Source organism: Schistocerca cancellata, chromosome 1, assembly GCF_023864275.1.
Source record: "Schistocerca cancellata isolate TAMUIC-IGC-003103 chromosome 1, iqSchCanc2.1, whole genome shotgun sequence".
In the NCBI taxonomy this organism is placed as follows: domain Eukaryota; kingdom Metazoa; phylum Arthropoda; class Insecta; order Orthoptera; family Acrididae; genus Schistocerca; species Schistocerca cancellata.
In genome coordinates this window covers 742091485-742114197 of record NC_064626.1, presented here as the reverse complement: position 1 = coordinate 742114197, position 22713 = coordinate 742091485, and the positions used below count along the sequence as shown (strand labels likewise).

The 22713-nt window shown below is 40.4% G+C and overlaps 1 protein-coding gene across 12 annotated transcripts in view; it reads right to left on the bottom strand.

Annotated features, from left to right (window-relative positions):
* LOC126185655 (C-Jun-amino-terminal kinase-interacting protein 4) overlaps nucleotides 1-22713 on the bottom strand; it is a 270109-nt gene that overhangs the window by 107429 nt on the left and 139967 nt on the right. For all 12 annotated transcript variants that reach the window (XM_049928155.1, XM_049928156.1, XM_049928146.1 and 9 more), the window contains 2 exons: nucleotides 16419-16635; nucleotides 5384-5555 (listed from right to left, as the gene is read on the bottom strand). In XM_049928155.1, coding sequence (XP_049784112.1) covers nucleotides 5384-5555; nucleotides 16419-16635 — 389 coding nt within the window. The remainder of the gene's footprint in view (nucleotides 1-5383; nucleotides 5556-16418; nucleotides 16636-22713) is intronic.

Below are 22713 nucleotides of genomic sequence, written 5' to 3'. Positions count from 1 at the left end.
CTGAAATATAGAACATCCTTCAACTTTTGATGTAACAAAACATCATGAGAGTGAATTAGACTTATTTTTAAAAAAATAAAATATTTCTGTTACTTAAGCTACAATGAGCAAGGTGATGTCGGCACCAACATTTTCCCCAAATATATTGCTTGTTACCAGGAAATCACAACGAACATCTGAATCTGTTACATTTCTATCAATTTCATTTAAATTTGTATAATACTAATAGGGATCTCCTTACATGAGGGTTGCTCTTGAGATTAAAAATTTTACAGAGGTCAATGCGACGAAATGTTTATACATCTTATGCATAATGTCTGTTTGCAATATTAAAAAGCAATTATTTCTATAAAAATTCAAGAGCAAAACCATGCAGGATAGCATATACATTATAAGCAGGCCGCCAATTTGCACAGGACAACTTGCAAATATAAAGCTTTCAAGCACAGCTGCAGTGTTCATCAAATGAACTAAGCATCACGTAGATTTACAATTAGAATGCCATTTCTGGGAATTATTCCAGTACGACAGCAAATGTTGTAACACATTGCTGCCAAGAGAAAAGGAAAATCGGGGAAGGAAGGGGGATGGTGAACTTTGACACCTTCAATGTGTGTCCCTAATGAAGAGCTATAAATGTGGCGAATTATATACTATTGATGAAATGTCTAAGAACATGTTTGCACAACGATCACATTGGACATAATACTAAGTAAAACTAGCTGGATTAAGACTTAATCTACCATAAAATTCATTTGTCTTGGCACTGTGAAGCTGATGTAAAACATAAAAACAGAACACAGGACTAGGAAATATTATTATACCAAATTCTGCATCTGAACACCGTAGTCAAATATCAAAACAGTACAATAATGTAGTTAACAACACTGACAGTGAAATCAAACAGTCCATTGTTATCTTTAACACACTGATTGTGAGCCAGTTGGTCTAATATCAGAATAGCTCATGAAATACACAGTGCTCTTCTGTATTACATCACCTAATTTGCACACAACGCCTACAAATCTTGTTTGTTACATTCTTCCTCTCTGATTTAATGACAATATAATTACATGACCACAGCTAAAAATTAAAAAGTAATTAAAAAAACTGTTTTTGCAATTCAGGAAGCACGATTAGGGTTTAATGTTCCATTGTTGAAAAGGTCATTAGAAATGGAGCATATACTCAAATTGGGGAAGGAGAATTGGTGCGTCCTTTCGAGGGCACAATCCTGATACTGCCTAAAGGGATTTGCAGAAAGCACGGAAAACCTAAATCTGCAATACTGGATGGGTATTTGAACCACTGTCCTCCCGAGTTCAAGATCAGTGTCTTTAGCACTGTGCCATCTCGCTTGGTGTTATACATTTGAGTTACACTCGCATTGACATGCCAAAGAACATGTTGGTGATATGAGCTATTTTTTGGGTTCTAATATTCCTAGTTCAGAGCTATCTGCAATATTTTTTTTCTCTCTTTATCTCTAGAAAATTTCTGTTGTCATTAAAATACGCTAACTGAACTTAACTGTTGATTGCACAACTTGCAATACAAAGTATTCATACTGCAACTCTAAGATTCATGGCAGGCATTGAAGTGTTTATAGGATCACAGCTAAAGTGCTTTCGACACCTTTCGTAAGGCACTGCACATACCATTTGTTTCATGGTTTGCCAGTTGTCTGGAAACATATACTTTCAGATAATTGGTTGCTCACATACAAGAATTTGGCAAAAGTCAGTAACAGTAAATCAGACTGTTTGAAAGTGCATAAAAATAATAACTAAAAAAATAATAATTTTGCAATGATCTGATACCCTGAGTCTTTTTAAGTCTCATCACAGCCATCACAATATTTCCTCTTTCTTCCCAACAGTGATGTTAGTTACAGTAACAAGTCATCTTTTTCTTGAAGATGGCCAGTGGGCATCATAGTTTAGCTTAGGTTTTCCTCATGGTCACTTATTATGGGTTTCCAGAATTTATGCAGCTTTGGCCCTAGTTGGGAGTTCCTGCTCTCATGACATGTCCCTAACAGGTAAGTCCAACTTCCTTCAGTTTCATCATCATAGTATATATGCCAAATTTCTGCCAGACAAACAAATAATGTATGAAAATGCCCTTTACCCAATGTGGAACAATCTATGCCAAACAGTGCTACACGGTGAATGTCTGTCTTGTATATCTTGCCCTTCACACATCAGCCTCTATTTGTCCCAGAGCACACTGTAAGGTCTCACTACAGCATCCAAATGGATCTGGTTCTACATGTTTTGTCACTACTGATGGTGTCACAGTGTCATAGCACCTTTCCTAATCATCCGGTGTCTCAGGTTTGTGATATCTTCTCAAAATTAGTCATGTAACAGAAATTTTATTCTAGTTATTCCTTTATGATGCAGCATAATTTGGATTAATGTATTTCCACAACATCAGTATTGGCTGACTGTCTATGCTATGCACCTAGTCATAGAATTACACTGTTTTATTTTGTCGTTGTTTCATCTCCTGTTTATCTGTGATGTTATTTTCTGTAGATGGAATCCTGTTCCACCCTCTTCATATCAGAGTATTATTTACATCCAACATCCTGCATTATTTATGAATTATTTAGGAATAAAGGAGACGATTGTCCTAAAGGCAGAAGCACCGCGTCCTCAACACACACACACACACACACACACACACACACACACACACACACACACACACACACACACACCCCTCCCTACATTGCACTCATTCGACTGCCAGCTCTTTTCCAGCCCATGACAAGTGTACTGGGGCGAGGTGGGCAGGCATGCAGTGTGGAGTGGTGTGAGGGATGGAGAGAGGCGGGAGGAAGGAAGAGGGTTGGGGGAAAACGTCTAGTGTCTCGGAAAGTGGGAGCCATCCGTGGGCTAGCTAGGGGTGCAGGTAGAGGGGGCACATGGCACTAGATTTCACAGACTAAGGCATGAAATGGCAGCACACAACTAGCTGACACATATTGGGCAGTGGTAATAAGAAAGGAGTGGTGTATGCGTGTGTGTTTGCGGCATGCGCGTGCGCGCGCGCACACACACACACACACACACACACACACACACACACACACACACACACACACTTTTTGGTGGTGGTGGTGGTGGGGAGTTACCTTAGATTTAGGCCAAGAGGTTACGGGAGCGAAGGATGTGCTGTAAGGATAGCTCCCATCTGCACAGCTCAGAAAAACTGGTGGTGGCTGGGAGGATTCATATGGCAGGGGTTGCGAAGCAGCCATTGAAATCTTGCTTCTTGTGCTCTGCTGCATGTTGTGCCACTGGGTGGTCCACCTTGTTTTTTTGGCAACAGTTTGACAGTGGACATTCATTCTGCTTGACAGCTGGTAAGTTATTAAATCACTGTAAAATGCTGTGCAGTGGTTGCAGCAGAGCTAGTGTATAACAGGACTGCTTTCACTGGTGGCCCGACCTCTGATGGGGTAGGATAAGCTTGAGATGGGGCAGGAGTAGGAGGTGCTGAGTGGGTGGATTGGGCAGGTATTGCATCTGGGTCCTCCACAAGAGTGGCAGGGGGTTGCAGGTGGGAGTGGCATAAGGATGGACTAGGATGTTGCGGAGTTTGGGTGTGTGGTGGAACACCACTTTGGGAGGGGATGGAAGTAGCTTGGGTAGAATGTCCCTCATTTCACCCACCCAGTATGTGTAAGCTAGTTGTGTGCTGCCATGTCACTCCCTAGTCTGTGAAACTGAGTGCTCAGCTGTCTGCCACATGCTCCATCTACCTGCACCCCTAGCCAGCCCACAGGCAGCTCCTCACTCTCTCACGAGCTGCAGACACTTCCCCCCAATCACCTCCCTGCCTCCTGCCTCTCTCCACCTCTCGTACCACCCCACACTGCACCCCCACCTCACCCCATTACACTCACTGCGGGCCAGGAAAGAGCTGGCAGTTGATGAGCACAATGTAGGGAGACAGGCATGTGCATGTGAGTGTGAGTGTGTTTCTCCTACAGCTTGAGAAAGGAATTCCCTTCTGAAAACTAGCAAAGTAAAGCTCCGTACCTTTTGGGTGTGTATCTGATGACGATGCAGCACTTATGTCTTTAGGTGAATCGTCTCCTTTATTCCTAAATAATTCATTATTCTCAACCAGAACTTTCTGTACATTATCCTACATTACTGTTGCATATATTCCAAATCTCTGTCTTCCTTCACAGTTTTTGCCCTTAGCAGGTTCCTCTAATGCCATGGAAGTTATCAACAAATATCCTATCATCGTTTGCTTTCTTCTAAGCAGTATTTTCCACATATTATTCTCCTCACCAGTTCTGCAAAAAACCACCTTGTTTCTTATCACTTCTGTCTAGCACAGTTAGAAAGGATGATAGATGTTTTTTCAGGAATAAAGAATTGATGCACTTCATGTGACCTCCCAAATGGCTAAGTTTTTCAGAAACCAATGAGGTAATGAGACTGATAATTCTATTTCAAAAACATTCTATTTGTATTTATGTTTCAGTTAGTCTCATTACCTCATAGGTTTCTGAAAAATATAAACATTTCAGAGGTCAGTACTTCAAAACTTGAGCGTTTTTTGCTTGCATTGGTGACACTATCAATGCTCTGCTGACTTAAATGAAACATTATTTCGCTTGTTAACTTAAAATAAATTATTCATTTTACTGAAGTCCAAACATTATTTACTAGTCTTTTCCCTCCTGGCTCTTATTAACTGTACAGTGTGCAAGAACAACTGTTGATGAAGTTATGCATCATAATTAAATTTTTAATGAAGAGTTTTAACCATTGTAAGTTCACTGTTACCTAGCAAAACTAAGTACAACATGATACCTATTGTTCACTACTGTTGTCCAAGAATCAAAGTACCTAGTTCTTGTGAATCAGCCTCACAGGTGACTGACATCCATGCCACTTCTGTAATTTTCTTATATTGTGCACAAATTATCTGAACAAATCTTGCATACAACAAATTTTTTAAGGGTATTAAGGAACTCTGTGAAGGAGAGAAGATGATTGGATGAAAAAATTGTATCATCACTTTTCAGTAGAGAATTTTTTGCAGATACCACATAAATTTAAACTAATAAGCACAAAGTGCTTACAATTCCTCTGCTACTTTCTCCATGGCCCATTTATTTCAATTGTTTGAAAGGGAAGATCCACTAGAAGTATTTTACTGTTATTGTCAGAATGATAACATGCAAGTATACCAGTGTGAAAGTAATTATATAATGTGAAAACAGTCCTGCTCTGAAATACGTCAATCTTCCACACTGCAGCATGCATCTATACACTGCTTTTAAATGATTATTAAGGCACCCAAAGTTAAGCCAGTGCCTTCGTTACAAGCATCATTGTTAGTTGTCACTAACCTAACATCTTGCTGACATAAGGCTCAATGTCCACATCCTGAAGGTGTTGGTAAGTGTGCGCATGGTACAGACGAAGGGTTGAGTCTAGGCGTATTGACACCCAAACACCATCACCAAGCCAAGCCATTTGCCGAACTTGACTCTCTTTCCGAGGATGGGCATCAAATGATTTCTGTAAGGTAAATCCATGCACTTCAAGCAGAATTACAGTAAATAATAAAAAGTAATACTTTCACACAAACAAGGACAGTTAACACTGATTAAGAGAGGTTTGATCAAACTAAAAATACTTCTACTACTTCCACCTGGCACATGGTAATAATTTTCTTGTTGCTTCTTACAGCAGTCACATAAAAAAAAGTTTCATCTTTCTTTAGTAATTTCTCAGTTTATTCTTTTCTTTTTTGCACAATACAAAAGTGATCTAAAAAGTTTGAAACACCCACAATTACTCTTGAAACTACATATACATACATATATTTTTGACTGGACAGTTGTCAACAAAAATCTGAAAACACAGTCATTAACCTCCCATAATAGGGCCAATGCCCGCCCCCCCCCCCCAAATCTCTCTCTCTCTCTCTTGCACACATGCACGTGTGTGAGGGGAGGGGTGCAGAGGGCGGGGGAGTGAGACGGCGGGGGAGTGAGAGGGCGGGGGAGTGAGAGGGCGGGGGAGTGAGAGGGCGGGGGAGTGAGAGGGCGGGGGAGTGAGAGGGCGGGGGAGTGAGAGGGCGGGGGAGTGAGAGGGCGGGGGAGTGAGAGGGCGGGGGGAGTGAGAGGGCGGGGGAGTGAGAGGGCGGGGGAGTGAGAGGGCGGGGGAGTGAGAGGGCGGGGGAGTGAGAGGGCGGGGGAGTGAGAGGGCGGGGGAGTGAGAGGGCGGGGGAGTGAGAGGGCGGGGGAGTGAGAGGGCGGGGGAGTGAGAGGGCGGGGGAGTGAGAGGGCGGGGGAGTGAGAGGGCGGGGGAGTGAGAAGGGGAGAGGAGGGGGAGGGGGTAGGTGCGTACTTTTTACCAGAAGATGCAGAGCACAAAAGCCAGTTAATAATGTGCTGTTACATATCCTATGCAACACAGATCAGTTGGTAAGAGGTCAGGTGCGTAGTCGCCTTTCACATAATGTTCCATCAAGAAATTACCATTATTTTTAAACATTACACTTCTATTACCAACTAGAGAGGTGGCGGTAGAAGAAAGCTTTTTATTTATTTTTTGTATCACTTTTTCTTATTCTATTACTTTTATTCTTTATTCGCTTCATGAGAAAGGGCAGAATTTATTTTATTCCCTGTGTTTCAGTTTACTGTAATTTGGCACAGCTGTTTTATTTTGTGCTATACATATTCACATAGCCATCATTCAATTTAGATATTTAAGAAAGAAGTAAGTTGTAATTCTGATTAACTTTCAGTGTTTCTCAAAGCAAACATCTGATGTCACATTCAGCAGCAACATATTTTACTTAGGGTGCAGATGAAACTGATTACAATTGTACAAAATGGTGAAAATATGGGTTAAAAAAAGATTATGATGAAGATGATGATAAGCCAGTTGTTATTGAGACGATTACAATGACTAACGAAAGTGATTTGGAAGAGAACGCTAATGTTTCTTCACTCACAAAATACTGTGCCATCAGTATTTTTACACTTTCTTATAAGACTATGCCAGTTATTACACAAATAGCAATTATATCTAAAATAATCCTGCCACCAATCTGAATAATGGAAAAAATCCTATTATTTGGATGCCACTTCGTCTTTATCTTCTCATTTACAGATGCTAGAATAAATTCAGTCACTAAGTACAGTGTAACTCAAACAAACCAGTTTTGTATTCAGAATCAGAGATGCCATTGATGATTTGGGTGAGAGGACCAAACAGTGAGGTCATTGGTCCCAACAGATTAGGAAACGATGGGGAAGGAAGTCAGTCATGCCCTTTCAAAGGAACCATCCCAGCATTTGCCTGAACTGATTTAGGGATATCACAGATAACCTAAATCAGGATGGCCGCATGGGAGTTTGAACTGTTTTCCTCCCGATTTCGAGTCCAGTGTGCTAACCATTGCACTACCGAACTCAGTAACAAATAAAATAATGACATTCCATATGTATTGGGAGATAATGTGTGTGTAAAAGCACCATGAAGAAGGAAGGAGGATTAGAGTTTACCATCCTACCAAGAACGAGGTCATTCGAAATGAAGCACACGATCAGATTTCTTTTTTCTGAGAAGGGGAAGAGAATCAGCCATGCCCTTTCACAGGAACCACTCCAGCATTTGCCTGGGGTAATATGGGGGCAATCACAGAAAACTTAAATCTGGATGGCTGGATGTGAATTTGAATGTCATCCAGCCAAATCCAGTGTCCTAACCAATGCATCACCTCGCTTAATAGGAAAATGGCCAGAAGACAAAAATTCTTAATTGAAATAATTTAAGGTAGAAAAAAAGTAATATCTTACGAAATTTTAAGTTCGTGAGAGAACATATGCAGAATAAGAAAATTATCTGCAGTTGGAACAATGCTGTAGTTATCCTCCTTCACTAGAAAGTGGACGGAGAAGAACCTATAAGATATTCACTAAAATTATCACCAACCACACAAAAGGAAAGTAGATTTTATTCAGGCAATGGAACAATTTGGATTTAGAACTGCGTATAGCACAATGAAATACTTTTAGGCGATGAATGACATTATGGAATGGGGTAATACGTATGAATTAGCACTTAATTAAACAATGAAAGCTCCAGGTAGGAATATCAGCAACATACAAAAAGACAGATTGCTACTTACTGTTATCCATAACACTCTAAGCTGCAGACAGGCACAATGAAAAGACATTTACACATGCCTTTGTCATGACAAGAGAAACACACACCATTCATTCACACAAGCAAGCACACGACTGCCAACTCTTCCATCTCAGGCCAGAATGCAACTATCATGTCGGATGGCAGCAGCAATCTGGAGGGGGCAAGAAGGGTAAGGGTAAGGGTAAGGGTAAGGGTAAGGGTAAAGGGTAAAGGGTAAAGGGTAAAGGATAAAGGGTAAGGGATAGCAATGTACGGGTGGGGGAAGAAAAGCCCTGTCTGGTGGAGTGTGTAGGGACTAGAATGCCAACAGGCTCAGTATCAGGAGGTTGCTGGGCAGGGAGGCAAGGAAAACAGAGTAAAAACAGAGAGGAGATGGCAAAGATAGGAGGGTGTGTTGGCAGAGGTTGGCAAACAAAAGTGTAGGAGACAGGAGTGACGAGGAGACAGGAGTGACGAGGAGACAGGAGTGACGAGGAGACAGGAGTGACGAGGATGTGACAGGCCAGAGGGAGTGGAAACTGTTGGGTGGAGGGTGTGGGGACAGTATGTTACTGTAGGTTGAGGCTGGTATAATTACGAAGTGAAGAACGTGTTGTAAGGGTAACTTCCATCTGCACAGTTCAGAAATGCCAATGGTAGAGGGGAGGAGCCAGGTGGCTCAGGTAGTGAAGCATCCATCAAAATGCAGGTTGTTATGTTCAGCAGCATGTTGTGCCACAGGGTGGTCTACTTTGCTCTTCGCCATAGTTTGGTAGTAACCATTCATCCTAGTGGACACCTGCTTGGTACTCATACCAATATAAAGGCTGTGCAATGATTACAGCAGAGATGGTCAATGACATGTTTGCTTTCATAAGTGACACGGCCCCAGATGGGGTAGGATAAAACTGTGAATGGACTGGAATAGGAAGTGCTGGGTGGATGGATTAGACAGGTCTTGCACCTGGGTCTTCCACAGGGATGTGATCCTTGTGGCAAGGGGTTGGGTATTGGAGTGGCATAGGGATGGATTAGGATGTTGCGGAGGTTGAGTGGGTGACAGAACACCACTTTAGGAGTGGTAGGAAGGATATCTGATACGATGTCCCTCATTTCAGGGCACCATGATAGCTAATCAAAATCCAGGAAAAGGATGTAGTTCAGTTGTTCCAGTTGGATGTTATTGGGTGATGAAGCGGGCACTCCTTTGTGGCTGGTTCTTGGGGGTGGCGGGAGAATTGGGGGGGAATGGCATGGGAGATTGCAGACCAGCTGTGGGGGGATAGTGCCTGTCTGTGAAGGCCTTGGTGAGATCCTCACCAAACTAGGTAAGGGAGTTCTTGTCACTGCAGATACTGCCTTTCTGTGGTAGAAAGAATAGCCATACACAACCTCAAAATCAATCCTGCCTAATCATCCCATCTGCAAAGGCTTCACCATTGTTGTTATGAATTGGTCTCTGCCAATTATTTGACTCCTCTACCTATAAACTCCACCAAAGTGATCCCATCCCAGAAGCCCAACACTACCTCCAGTCCCTGCTTAAAGCCTCAGGTCCTTTCCAGAACTGACAACCTGAATCCATTTCCCTCCTCACCCCTGACACCTTCCACAAGAACCTTCATCATGTTCCCCAAAATCCACAAATCCAACAATCCTGGACACCCCATTGTGGATGTTTACTGTGCCCCCACTGATAGAATTTTGACCCTCACTGACTAACACCACAACTAGATGTGTGTAATCTAGCATCCCACATCAGAGATACCAATCACTTCCTTCGATGACTCCCCCCCCCCCCCCTCCCCAATTTACCTCCTGGATCCATACTTGTCACTAATGGTTCAAATGGCTCTGAGCACTATGGGACTCAACTGCTGAGGTCATTAGTCCCCTAGAACTTAGAACTAGTTAAACCTAACTAACCTAAGGACATCACAAACATCCATGCCCGAGGCAGGATTCGAACCTGCGACCGTAGCGGTCTTGCGGTTCCAGACTGCAGCGCCTTTAACCGCACGGCCACTTCGGCCGGCTACTTGTCGCTAATAATGCCACCTCCCTATAACCAACATTGGACATTACCTTTCCCAACATCCTTCAGACACCAGATCCACTATCTCATTCCTCATACACCTTACTAAATTTATCCTTACCCACCATTACCTCTCCTTTGAAGGGAAGGTATAAAAACAAATCTTTGGCACAGCCACGGGCAGCTACATGGCATCCTCTTATGCCAACTTGTTTATAGGCCATGTAGAGGAGATCTTAACAGCCTCCCAAAATGCCAAATCCATGGCCTGGTTCAGATTCATTGATGATATTTTCACGATCTGGACTTTGGGCCAAGATGCCCTATCCTCATTCCTTCACAACCTCAACACCTTCTCTTCCATCTGCTTCACGTGGTCCTTCAATGTGCCACCTTCCTAGGCACTGACCTCTTTCCTCTCTGGTGGCTCCATCCGCACCTCACTCCATTTTAAACCCACCAACCACCCACATTACCTGCTTTTTGACTGCTGATGTCCCTTTCACACCAAAAAACCCCTCCCAGACAGCCTGACTACCAGGGGATGGCATGTCTGCAGTGACAGGAACATCCTTGCTTAGAATGCTGAGTATCTCACCAAGGCCTTCACAGACACGCACTATCCCCCAGACCTCATCCGCAAACAGATCTCCCATGCCATTTCTCCATACACCCTCAATACTCCCACCATCTCCTATAACCAGCCACAAAGGAGTGCCCCCCTTCATCACCCAATACTACCCTAGACTGGAACAACTGAACTACATCCTTCACCAGGGCTTTGATTACCTACCATCATGCCATGAAATAAGTGACATCCTACCCTAGATCCTTCCCACTCCTTTAAAGTGATGTTCTGTTGCCTATCCAACCTTCACAACATCTTATTCCATCCCTACACCACCCTCAATTCCAACCCCTTGACACAAGGACCATATCCCTGCAGAAGATCCAGGTGCAAGACCTGCCCAGTCCACTCACCAAACACTTTCTATTTCAGCCCTGTCACAGGTCTATCCCCTCTCATCAGGGGCTGGGCCACCTGTGAAAGCAAATGTGCCATTAACCAGCCTTGCTGCAATCATTGCACAACTTTTATAGTGGTATGACTACCAACCAGGATAAATTGCCACTGCCAAACTATGGCCAAGAGCAATGGAAACCACACTGTGACACAACATGCAGCTAAACATATCATCCTTCATTTTAATGGCTGCTTCATAACCCGAGCCATATGGATCCTTCCTTCTACCACCAGCTTTTCTGAACTGTGCAGATGGCAGGTATCCTTACAACACATTCTCCACTACCCATAACTATCCCAGCCTAATCCTACAGTAATATAACATCCCCACACCCTCCACCCAACAGTTTCCACCCCTTCTGTCCTATCACCTCCTCCCCTTCCCCTTCTCCTACAATCTCTGTTTGCCAGCCTCTGCCAACACACCTGCCCATCTTTCCCCATTCCTCTCCTTTTTTGTTCCTTTTTCACCACCTCCCTGCTCCACAACTTCCTGATGCTGCACCTGCTGGCATTCAAGTTCCTGCACACTCTGCCAGACAATGCTTCTCTCTCCCCACTCCCCCACCCATACACTGCTATCCCTTCCCCTTCCCTGCCCTCTCCAGATTGCTGTCATCCCATGTGATAGTTGCATTCTGGCCTGAGCTGCCAGTGTTGGTGTGAGTAAGGTGTGCTTGCTTGCATGAGTGAATGGTGTGTGTTTCTCTTGTTCTGAAGAAAGCTGTGGCAGAAAGCTTGAAAGCCATGAAATAAGTGACATCCTACCCTAGATCTTTCCCACTCCTTTAAAGTGATGTTCTGTTGCCTATCCAACCTTCACAACATCTTATTCCATCCCTACACCACCCTCAATTCCAACCCCTTGACACAAGTGTCCTGATTATTCCTGTCATCTGATTAACGTGTTATCTTTACGGAAAGTAACAATCCACCTTCCCCTACATTGTTATTATTATCATTTAAGTATTCCTAGATTTATCAAAAATGTACGAAAAAGACAGACTACTACTCACTGTTAAGATGACACGTTAAGCTGCAGACAGGCACAGTTAAAGACCATTACACACAGTTTTCTGCAACAGCCCTCATCAGCAAAAGAGAAACACATGTCAGTCATACACACAAGGAAGCACACCTCACCCACACAGGACTGCCAACTTTGGCAGCTCAGACCAGAATGCAACCATCATATGCGATGGAAGCAGCAATCTAGAGGAAAGCGGGGAAGGAGAAGCGTCAGGCGCAGTATCATGAGATTGTGGGGAAAGACTGGTGGGTGCATTGGCAGAGGGTGGCAAACAAAGAGGGTGGGAGATGAGAATGGGGAGTAGATAGGACACAGGAGGTGTAAACTGTTGGGCGGAGGGTGTGGGGACAGTATGTTACTGTATGTTGAGGCCAGAATTATCACAAGAGCAGAGAATTTTAATGTGTTTATTTTATTTTCTTTAATAAAGTTTTTGACTTGATTTCAATACAATCTATACTAACAGCCTTTCAGAAAAAAATGTCAAACTCAGAATTGAAAGAGATTTCAAATAATGAAAGATATCTTCAGGAGTCCTAGTGGAAGGTTCCAGATACTTAAACCAGAAAAAAACAAAGAAGAAGTAAGTGTAGACAAAAGATATCTGATTCATTTTTTGCAATTTGTCCCCAGTACAGATAAACCTCAATGATGAATTGAAACATTTAATAGAGCACCCTAAAAAATGGTCTGGATGATAAAGTATTAGAAGACTTACATTCAATTCGTCACAAAGAAGACTGTACAATCAAAAATGAAGTCACTGAACTAGCTGACAAGTTCTTTTTTTTCTGTTTAAGGCAGTAGAACTTTTGGTACACTAGTTTTTCAAACTGAATTTATGTTTACAATCAGTGTCTATTGCCAGTTCTGATTTATGATAATGAGAAATGCACTTTTTGATGAAAAAACCATTCTGAAGTCCAAGTTTGCTCAGCAAGGAATGGAGAGAGATGCCTGTTAGAAATTACTAGGAGAGACAGATAAGCAAACAAATGCACCAGGCCACAGACTCTAATGTCAGAAGTAATTATGACTACAATGAAAATCGAACGGAGGTTTGTTGGAACATACAGCTAGACAAATGTTGGCAAACAATGGAAATTCTTTGTCAGATTCCAAGAGATAAGAAAGAGTAAGACAACGACCTAATGGAAGATGGGTAGATTTTATTAGGACACATGGAGAAACAGCATGGCTGTGCATCGAAATCTCTGGGATGAAGGCATATCAAATGGTTCATTTAGATCACTGATGATTATGATATCAGAATGCTTTTAAAAAATTTAGTTTGCATAATTTGGTGTTTTTACGAAGATGTAATTATTCAGGAAAGGTTCTTTTAGAAGTTCATAATAATATTACACGATGTAACTGTAATCTAGTGATACAGAACTGAAGCACTGGCAACAATATCTGTCACTCTAGATTCACCTGCACTGATATCCCACTAAATGTGAAAAGATTACCCCTCTCACACCATATAAGCAGTAATTCCTCCAACACCTGACCCCAAACTGAAATGGTATGAACCTTTAACACAGGTAACAATGAAAACTACATTCTGTCAGTCATAATCTAAAACAGCATTCATCCAATGGCTTTACATGAACCCACCTAGAGGTTGCATCATATCCCCTCTGGAATTGGGAAGTGCTTCCCCCAGTCCTTGCATGTCTACACATGTTCCCTTCCCAACTTCTTCCTTCTTTGTTTGGATACACTGGCACTTCTGTAATTTTTTTCGTGAGATTCCCACATTACTGTGGGATAAATAACAATGAACAAGTAAGCGATCACCTCTCAGATAATTACAGACTTTGGTCAGTAGCTCAGACAGTATAACGTGTCATATCAATGGTAATGCACAAGTAAAACAGAAAAGTTATTTTATGTTTATGCCACCAAGGAGGCAAAATAGATGAGGCCTGGTATCATCAGTGCTCTGTGTTGGCAGAGTAATTTTCCTAAATCACAGCTGTACATGAAAAGTACTTTATTTTCTGTTTAAAAAATAAAAATAGATAGAATACAAAGAAAAAAGATACAGGAATGAAGGAGGGCTAGCAGGTAGGCTAGGACTGGTGTTTAACTCACAGATATAAGAATAGTTAGACCATTCCTATACTTTATCTTAACTATGGTCATCCTTACTGTTAATTTTACAAATCCCTATTAGCCTTTGAAAACCTAGAGAGAAAATCTGCAGAGGTGTTGTTTCACACTGAGAAGTATTGTGAAAGCCCACATTCACTGGATCTTCCACTAAATGTGAAAATAAGTTTACACTTCTCACATCATATAAGGAGTAATTCTAAAAATACCTGACCCAGAAATGAAATGTTATGAAATTTAATACAGGGAACAATGAAAACTACATTCTGTCAGTCACTGTGCATTGATATGCAGAGTATAAATTTAAATGAAGATAAAGGATTCTCCATAAACTTGCCAATAAGGATTACTTCTTTGGAAAAGATTACTGTAACTCAGGCATGGCTCATTGTTAAAGGCTCTGAATGGGAATTGCTCCGAAAGATATAGTAAAACATATTTCTCAGTAATGACTGACAAAATTTAAATTATCAGGATGCATTTAGAATATTTCCCACATGGATTTAAATAATGACAGTCAACTACTTAGAGATGTTGATACTAAGTGTTGGTTTTTCATACAGGTAGTAGCTAGTCTGCACTTTGAAATGCTTGTTATTTCCACGTAGGACAGGTCTGCAGCATTGTTTCTGCAGAATACAGTTCTTATGGGCTTCCAGAAGGCTCTGTCCATTCAGCTTAAAAATGCCCTATCAACTACCACACGATATTCAAGTAACACAGCTTACAACAAAAGGGAATCAGCAGAGTGGCTGAAACTTCATTATCAATTCCCTGTCTCTGTATCTCTCTCTATTATGCTCTGAAGTATCATTAATCAGCATTCAATATTAATGTTTTGACGGTAATGAAGATTGTTTTTGTTTTTGGCATTGGCACTATCTGCAGTAGGAAAGACGTGATAAGTTTGCAAATGTCTAGCTACAGTGCACTAGATTACAGTGACGTAAGTTGATTCACTTAGCGGGAGTTCCACAAATGATTACAGTAAATAAGAATGCCAAACATGTCCCATTATCTTTAGTGGCTAAGAATTTCCTTCCATGTTGATGGCGTTTTTGATATAAAGTGTGTTATTAGCAATTTTTTGAGTGTGCTGTGCCAGAGTTCTTGTGAAATTTTTTTTTTTTAAATAACTATAGCACATATCAAGAGTCTGGAAACAGCACAATATGAATTCAATGAGCATTTCATTAAAAAGTTTTGGAACATAAGCTTAGGGTAAAAGAGCCTAGTGTGCCCAAACCAGACTCAAACATCAATCAAGAATGAACAGAGTGCAAATCCATGCAAGTATGTATACATAATTCCAACAGAGCATTTTTAGCCACCAACATCACTTTTCCTGACAATTTTGCATACTCAAACATAGTAAAAATGATGTGTTTCAGAGAGATCTTTGTAGTGGCATATCACTTAAATTGCATACTTTCATAATACGCAAGTATACATACAAAAGCAAACAAATAAAGCATATAGCTTCACAAATACTAATCATAGCACAGGACCCATGACAATACAAAATGTTACCGTTTATTGTGCAAACTTGGGAACACCATGAAATGAAAACACCCAAAAAACACCGACATTTCAAGTTCAGTATTGAAAACATGAAAAACATTAAGCACATAGTGAAGCTAATGAACGCCACATCAAAGATCTCTCCAAAACTCTTCCTTATTAATAGGATTTGTTATGATATGGTCTTGGAAAATGTGACACTGACAGCTCAGTATAGTACCTACACATCTTATCTTGGAGTCAGCTTTTAGTGTCATTTAGTAGCTCATTATGAAAAGAAAGGAGATTTTAAACACTTAAATTGATAAATGTCACAATTTCCTCAGTATGGAAATCACAAGCCACAATTTTTGTAACTACTCAACACAGTTATCAAATGAAAAAGAAACAATCTAAAGATACCAACTAATACTGTATATCATATTAGCAGACGTTTTACCTACACAATCATGGGAGGTGTTTTGTAAGCAAAACACTAAATCTTTAATATTTGAAGCTAAATGTTATACAAACCTCTACAGCAAGTGTTCTCGGATGAAGGACATGAATTTTATTCCGGTAGCCACACCACACTTTCCCATGGACAGCCACCGTGCAGCGAATGGAATGTCGTGGATTCCCGAGATCCACCAGATGATAACTGCTGAGGTCCCATTGCCCATCCAAGCCTCGACGGAATACAGCAACTGTACCATTTGCAAGAGCAGCCAAAACACGACCCTGCACATGCCTAGCACAAATAAAGCATTCCATTAAAAATAGGCTTTCAACTACTGGGAGCATACAGTCAACCTTTTATCGGATTATTGCTTACAAGATGTATTCGATAAGCATAAAAAAGTTTCAGTCACAATACAAAATAATCAGAGTGGATTTAACTTCTTCATTAAGAACACTGCAACCAGCAACAGCAACAGCAGCAGCAGCAGCAAGATTTTATGACAAGACTGCAAAGTAACAAAAAATATGCATCTTCCAAAAACACATCGAATGAAGGCAATCATCTTCATAAAATTTTTTTGACTTAGCTCGTGATTTAACAAAAACCTCACAATGAAAACCGAAAACCCAAATATGTAACAAGAAATATCACTGTCTGATCTCCAATCATCTTAATGATTTAAATCATCAGACGTGCCGGGTTAATATATCAACATAAAAAAATCTCTGGAAATATAAATTATCATTTATAAATTAGTTACACAAAAGCAACCTTTAATTGCAAAAAGGGTGAATAACTTACAGAAATGTGTGATACAACACTCAATGTAGTGTATCTTTATGCTTGAGTCCCATCTAACACTGTTAGTTCCCGATGTTCCGGCTAGGTGGCATGCAAGAATGAGTTATTCCAACAGTCATCATAAAGCTGTATAATGATACAGAACATGCGCCATGTTGTTTATAGTTCCATGAATCCAAATCTGCTTCTAGAGTTCAGAGAGAATTCAGGTCAAAAATTTCGCAAGCCACCACCTCAAGGACAAACTGTCTCTCAAGAACAAACTGTCTCAAGGACAAACACTTATTAAATGGTACACTCACAGGGTGCATACACGGACGAGGAAAAATAAATTCCTGGATTTTTCCCAGATCTCCCAGTTAAAAATTCATTTTCTCCTGGGTGAAAATGCACTTTTTCCATGTTAATGACAGTACACTTTCCCTTGGAACTGTAAAAGTATCCTTTGAATGGATATAGTTTTATACAGCAGTGTAGAATTTCCTGGCACTTTAGAAAAACAAACTCAGGGCGAAAAAATACAAGATCTTTGATGTGCAGCAACATGTAAGATGCATATTTTCATATTACAAAAGCATAAATTTAAATTCCACCAACAGGAAAATTTAATGGTTTAAATTAATATACATAGCGTTGCAAAGCTTTCACATATAATATTTGTCTCCAAGATTAATAACCTACAAGAGAAGCTAAGCTTTCACATTTAATGTTGATTTGTTTAGCGCATTTAACACTAAGATATATCACACAAATACGTCAGTAAAATTTTTAATACTGACATAAATCACTTATCTTCTGGGCTAGAAATTGTTATAAATGGCTCGTCATCAAAGAGTTGATTTTTAAAAGAGAGCAAACACACTGTGATTTAGGAAATTCATTGTACATTCTTGCACATAGTTCTGTAGAAACTGAAATTTGTTGAATCTGAGTATGCCTGGTTAGGTGTAAGAGAGGGCCTGAAGGCCCTAATCTTGCCAGGTAAAATAAATGCATAAATAAATAAAATAAATATTGCGTAAAAGGAAATTTACTTTGAAAATAATGCTTTTCGAACAACAATTCACAATATTTTCCTGTGATTTGTTAGAAATAGATTCACTTCAGCAGTTGCCAGACAGCGCCAGATAAGAGACGTCACCGCGCTTGCGCAGCTATAGTGACTTAGGAAGCCTGCATGTTCATTCGTGTAAAACATTAAAAGATCTTACATCTTGTCGAGTTGTCGAGGATACTCCAAGAGAGTCGGAATTTCGTGAACCATACTAAAATGCATAGTTTGCCTTACAATGCACATTCGTATGTCCAGATTCCCAATGATGTAGGCCTTGACCTGATATGAAACTTTTCAGTATGGTTTTAGGGACGTAAATTTTCTTCGAGTACCAATACTGTATTATCTCATGTTTAGTTCTTTGTTATGGCATAATGCCATATGTGACAGAAGATGAAAACGTGCACTTGAAATGCAGCGAACAGTTGAAACTAGCCAATAGTGTGGAATTAAATACTTCATTTCAAATAAATTCACTACCTCAGCAGGAAACCCTAATAAAAGCCAAATTTCTTTAGCAAACCGAAAAAATAACTTTATTGTTCTGCAAGGCAATTAATGCTTGACTGTCAGAAAGGTGGAAATAAAATAAAATCTGAAACTAGTAACATATTTTAGCCTTCCATAATTATGTGAATATATTTTAATTCACTTGATAGCTCCCAGCCACAGAAATCCGTCTTGTTTTCATTTGACGTGAGAGGTAAACGAAGAGGAAACAGAAAAATTTAGCCACGGGTCACGTGGAGATTACCCCTCCCCCTTGCCCCCCCCCCCCTCCCCCACTTTAACTTGCCCCCCCACCCCCACTTTTAACTCAGACTGCTCTGTGCATCAGAATGTTAAAAAAAGAAAAAAAAAGTTCATTTTGTAGCACACATCTTTCTGAAGAGTCTGATGCATAAAACATATATCTTCGAGGAAATGTAAGACACTTTATTTGGTCTTAAGTGTGCAGTGCAATGCCACGCTTCTTCAAACAACATCCTTATAGCGCACGTCACTGTATTTCGCTCTGTGGAACTGAAACATGTATATTTTGTAATGGATGTCATCAAACTATTCCAGGACAGTGGAAATTAAAATGTCCTGTAGTGCCTATCCTGCTCCCATTCGGCCGGTCTGACATTCTACCCATCCCCTCGCAATTAATACTGGATAGGATTATTTGTAACCAGGAGAACAAGTATTCTTCAGAAAATCTGGACTCTTTATTGCCTATTAGCTAATAACTTGCTCTTCTGTGTAACATAAAATTAAATATATTAAATATAGGATACCTAAAACCAGTAAAGACAAGAGACAGTCAAGACCTTACACATTTCTTCAGTCCTTAGGTCCTAGCGATTTTTCTCTCTAATCTTGCTACAGCTTTAGATGGAGTTCTTTCCTTTCTGCGAAAGAACTATTACCTTATCAAAGTTCATCAAATGTTTTGCTACGTGAAAAATGGATGTTGTTGTTGTCTAATACTGAAAAAGCTGTTAATACAATTAGTACCCAAGACTGGTGTGGTTTCTCATCTGATTACATCTATTTTGTCACTGTGTGCCGGATAAAACAAAATAGGCCTTTCTAATATTGCAGCAATTGTAACACGCAGCAAATAAGTGGCACTGTTTCGGCAATAATGATCATTTTTATAATATGACAAAATAATTCACGAAGTACCAATATGAAATACCTATTTGGCCTACTACAAGCAAAAAGCTTTACGTTAGGAAATAGTTTCACATTTCATTCATGCAGTCCAGTTTCTCATGCATAAGACCGAAAAATAGAACGAAATTTTTGTATAAATTTGGAATCATCATATTCTTCCATAATTTGTGTGATATCCTCATTTCTCCTCCTTCCTCGTTCTAACAAACAGTCTTATCATCACCAATTCTGTAACTATTCCTACAACTCTCAAAACTCATTCTCCCGGTAACTTTACTACCCCAGCCACAATCACTGGTTTAGTTATCCAGAGATTATTCTCCGGTTAGCTGTTATTACAAATTCGTACAATGCGTTTCCCGTGCTACTTCCAGAATGCAACTTAAATGGCTGCTAGTCGGGGACTGCAACTGGCTCTGTCTAGTGTAGCGATCTGGCCAAAAATTTTCTGTCAAAATTTCACTTTCTTGGATACACCGAGAAGATAATACATAATCTTTCTTATCTGTTATTCCTGTAAGTCGTTTATTTCCACTCTGGTAGTCTGAATCTATGGATTTTGCTAGTAATTATAACAATGTTGAACATCTGCAAACTGAATCAACCACATAAACAAGCAGCAGTTAGCATTCTCCAGTTCAGGTTTATTCCTCTCAGCTAGTAAAGCCTCATTGCGTTTTGTCTGCAGGAAAGTTTGTTTCTAGATGTGACAACGAATCCCCTGGCAGAGACATCACGTACAATATGCACACATTCAAAAATCATCTCATAATTCATTCAGAAATCAACTTGGAATGTGTTCAAAAACCAGCTGGAGTGCATTTCAAAATCATATGAATAATCGATAGACAGACATGCGCTGGATGCTAGGTGCTTTGTGAAACAAGGTTTTTTTTCCTCAAGAAACTGAATTTGCCCCCTCCCCCTCGAAACTGCCGCATGGTTCGGACACCCCGGTTTGCCCTCACCCCCCACTAGATCCAGGCCTGCTGCGCATGTGTGAATCTAACAGCTTCTGTGCACGCGTGTATCTGACAGCTTGGGAGCGCCAGTAAAATTTTTCCGGGTACCATATGGCTGGTTGCTGCTACTGCTACTTACACTGCCAACAGCCACATTTATGTAGCCAGAAGGGGGAAAAAGTACTAAAAAGCCTTTGACACATTCTGCTGTTGGCAGACACTTGTACGAGCACTCTTATTTTATATGGTGAATTTCCTTTGCAATTTAACTTTCATTTTCGTTTTTTTCTCTCGTTCACGTTTTAATGCTGCAGTAGTATTCTGCAGTAGTGGGATACAGTAATATCCTTTAGTTTGAGTATTGTTTCTTACCAGTCAAAATTACAAAAAATTAACTGAAAACTTAATAAACGAAAAATTCCCGGATTTCTAAAAAATTCCTGGGTTTTTCCCTGTTTTCTCCTGGATGAAAAAACTCCCAGGTTATTCCTGGATCTCCTGGTTGTCTCGGGTCGTACACACCCTGACTCATTTCACAGAAACTGGCTGTGTATCACATAGTACATCAGGTCAAGGTTAAAATTTGTAAGGTTTGAATGACAGGCATTTATCTAATACCTTCCACACTAGACTTATTCAGTTCCAAGCTGGCACGTCTCCTCGATTTACCCAGGCTATGAATGTAAGACTGCTGAACTTGTTCAATTTCTGTGTCAGAGACTGCTGGCTGACACTGATCGGGTATCCTACGTCATACACAGCCAGTTTTGGTGAAATGATTGTAACAATAACAATTTGTCTGAGATGGTAGCTTGTGATATTTAGTCCTGAATTGTTTCTCAATTGTAATGGCAGATTTGGATTCACAAAACCATAAACAACACTTTGCAAATTCTGCACCATTACGCAGCGCCATGATGACTGTTAGAATAAGTCATTCGCACATGCCATCAATGGGAATGTTGGGAAATGATAGTGTTAGGTGGAAATAAAATTTACATTTTTGTAAGTAATTACCATTTTCACAATTAAAGATTACTTTTGTATAACTAATTTATAGACACCCTGTAATAGATAAAAAATCTGCTCATCATGTGTTGGCAGGGGAATACACACACAAATGTTAAGGAAATCCTGGATCTCGGGTCAGGGAAGACTTACTGGATGAGATGAGAAGGAAAGGAATCAGCCACCTTCAAAATGCCAGAAATTGACATATCTATACAACATGCGCGTGCGTGCGCACCCACACCCACACCACACACCACACAAAAGAGCTGGAGCATGCTCATTCTTATGCCCCTATATGGTGCCGCCTGAATTGACAGTGCCAGTGCTTCATTTTGGCAAATAGACCTCTCAATCTACTCTTTTTAAATAAAATTGTGCCATGAATATGTTTCCCCCTAAATCTGATTCAGTACCTCTTAAATTTTTATCACATTTACACATCTAGTGTTTGGCATTCACATGTAACACCGCACAAATAAAGCTTCTATTCTCTTCTTATCATAATATTTACCATGCATGTTAAACTTCCATAAAAGGTGGATATTTTCATAAAAGACATCAAAACACATTTATCCAGGATGAATTTTCACTCTGTAGCAGAGTGATTTCAAACTTACTGACAGATTAAAACTGAGTGTTGGAATTCTGGAAGGTAGGAGATGAGGTGCTGGTGGAGATGTAGCTGTGAGGGCAGGTCATGCATTGTGCTTGGATAGATCAGTCAGTAGAGCACTTGCCCACAAAAGGCAAAGGTCCCATATTCAGGTCTTGGACTGGTACACAGTTTTAATCTGAGAGGAAGTTTCAAATTAAATTTATATTTGATATTAACTTACTTTCCCTTTTCAGGAAAGTTTTCTTTGTCGTTGCCAGGTT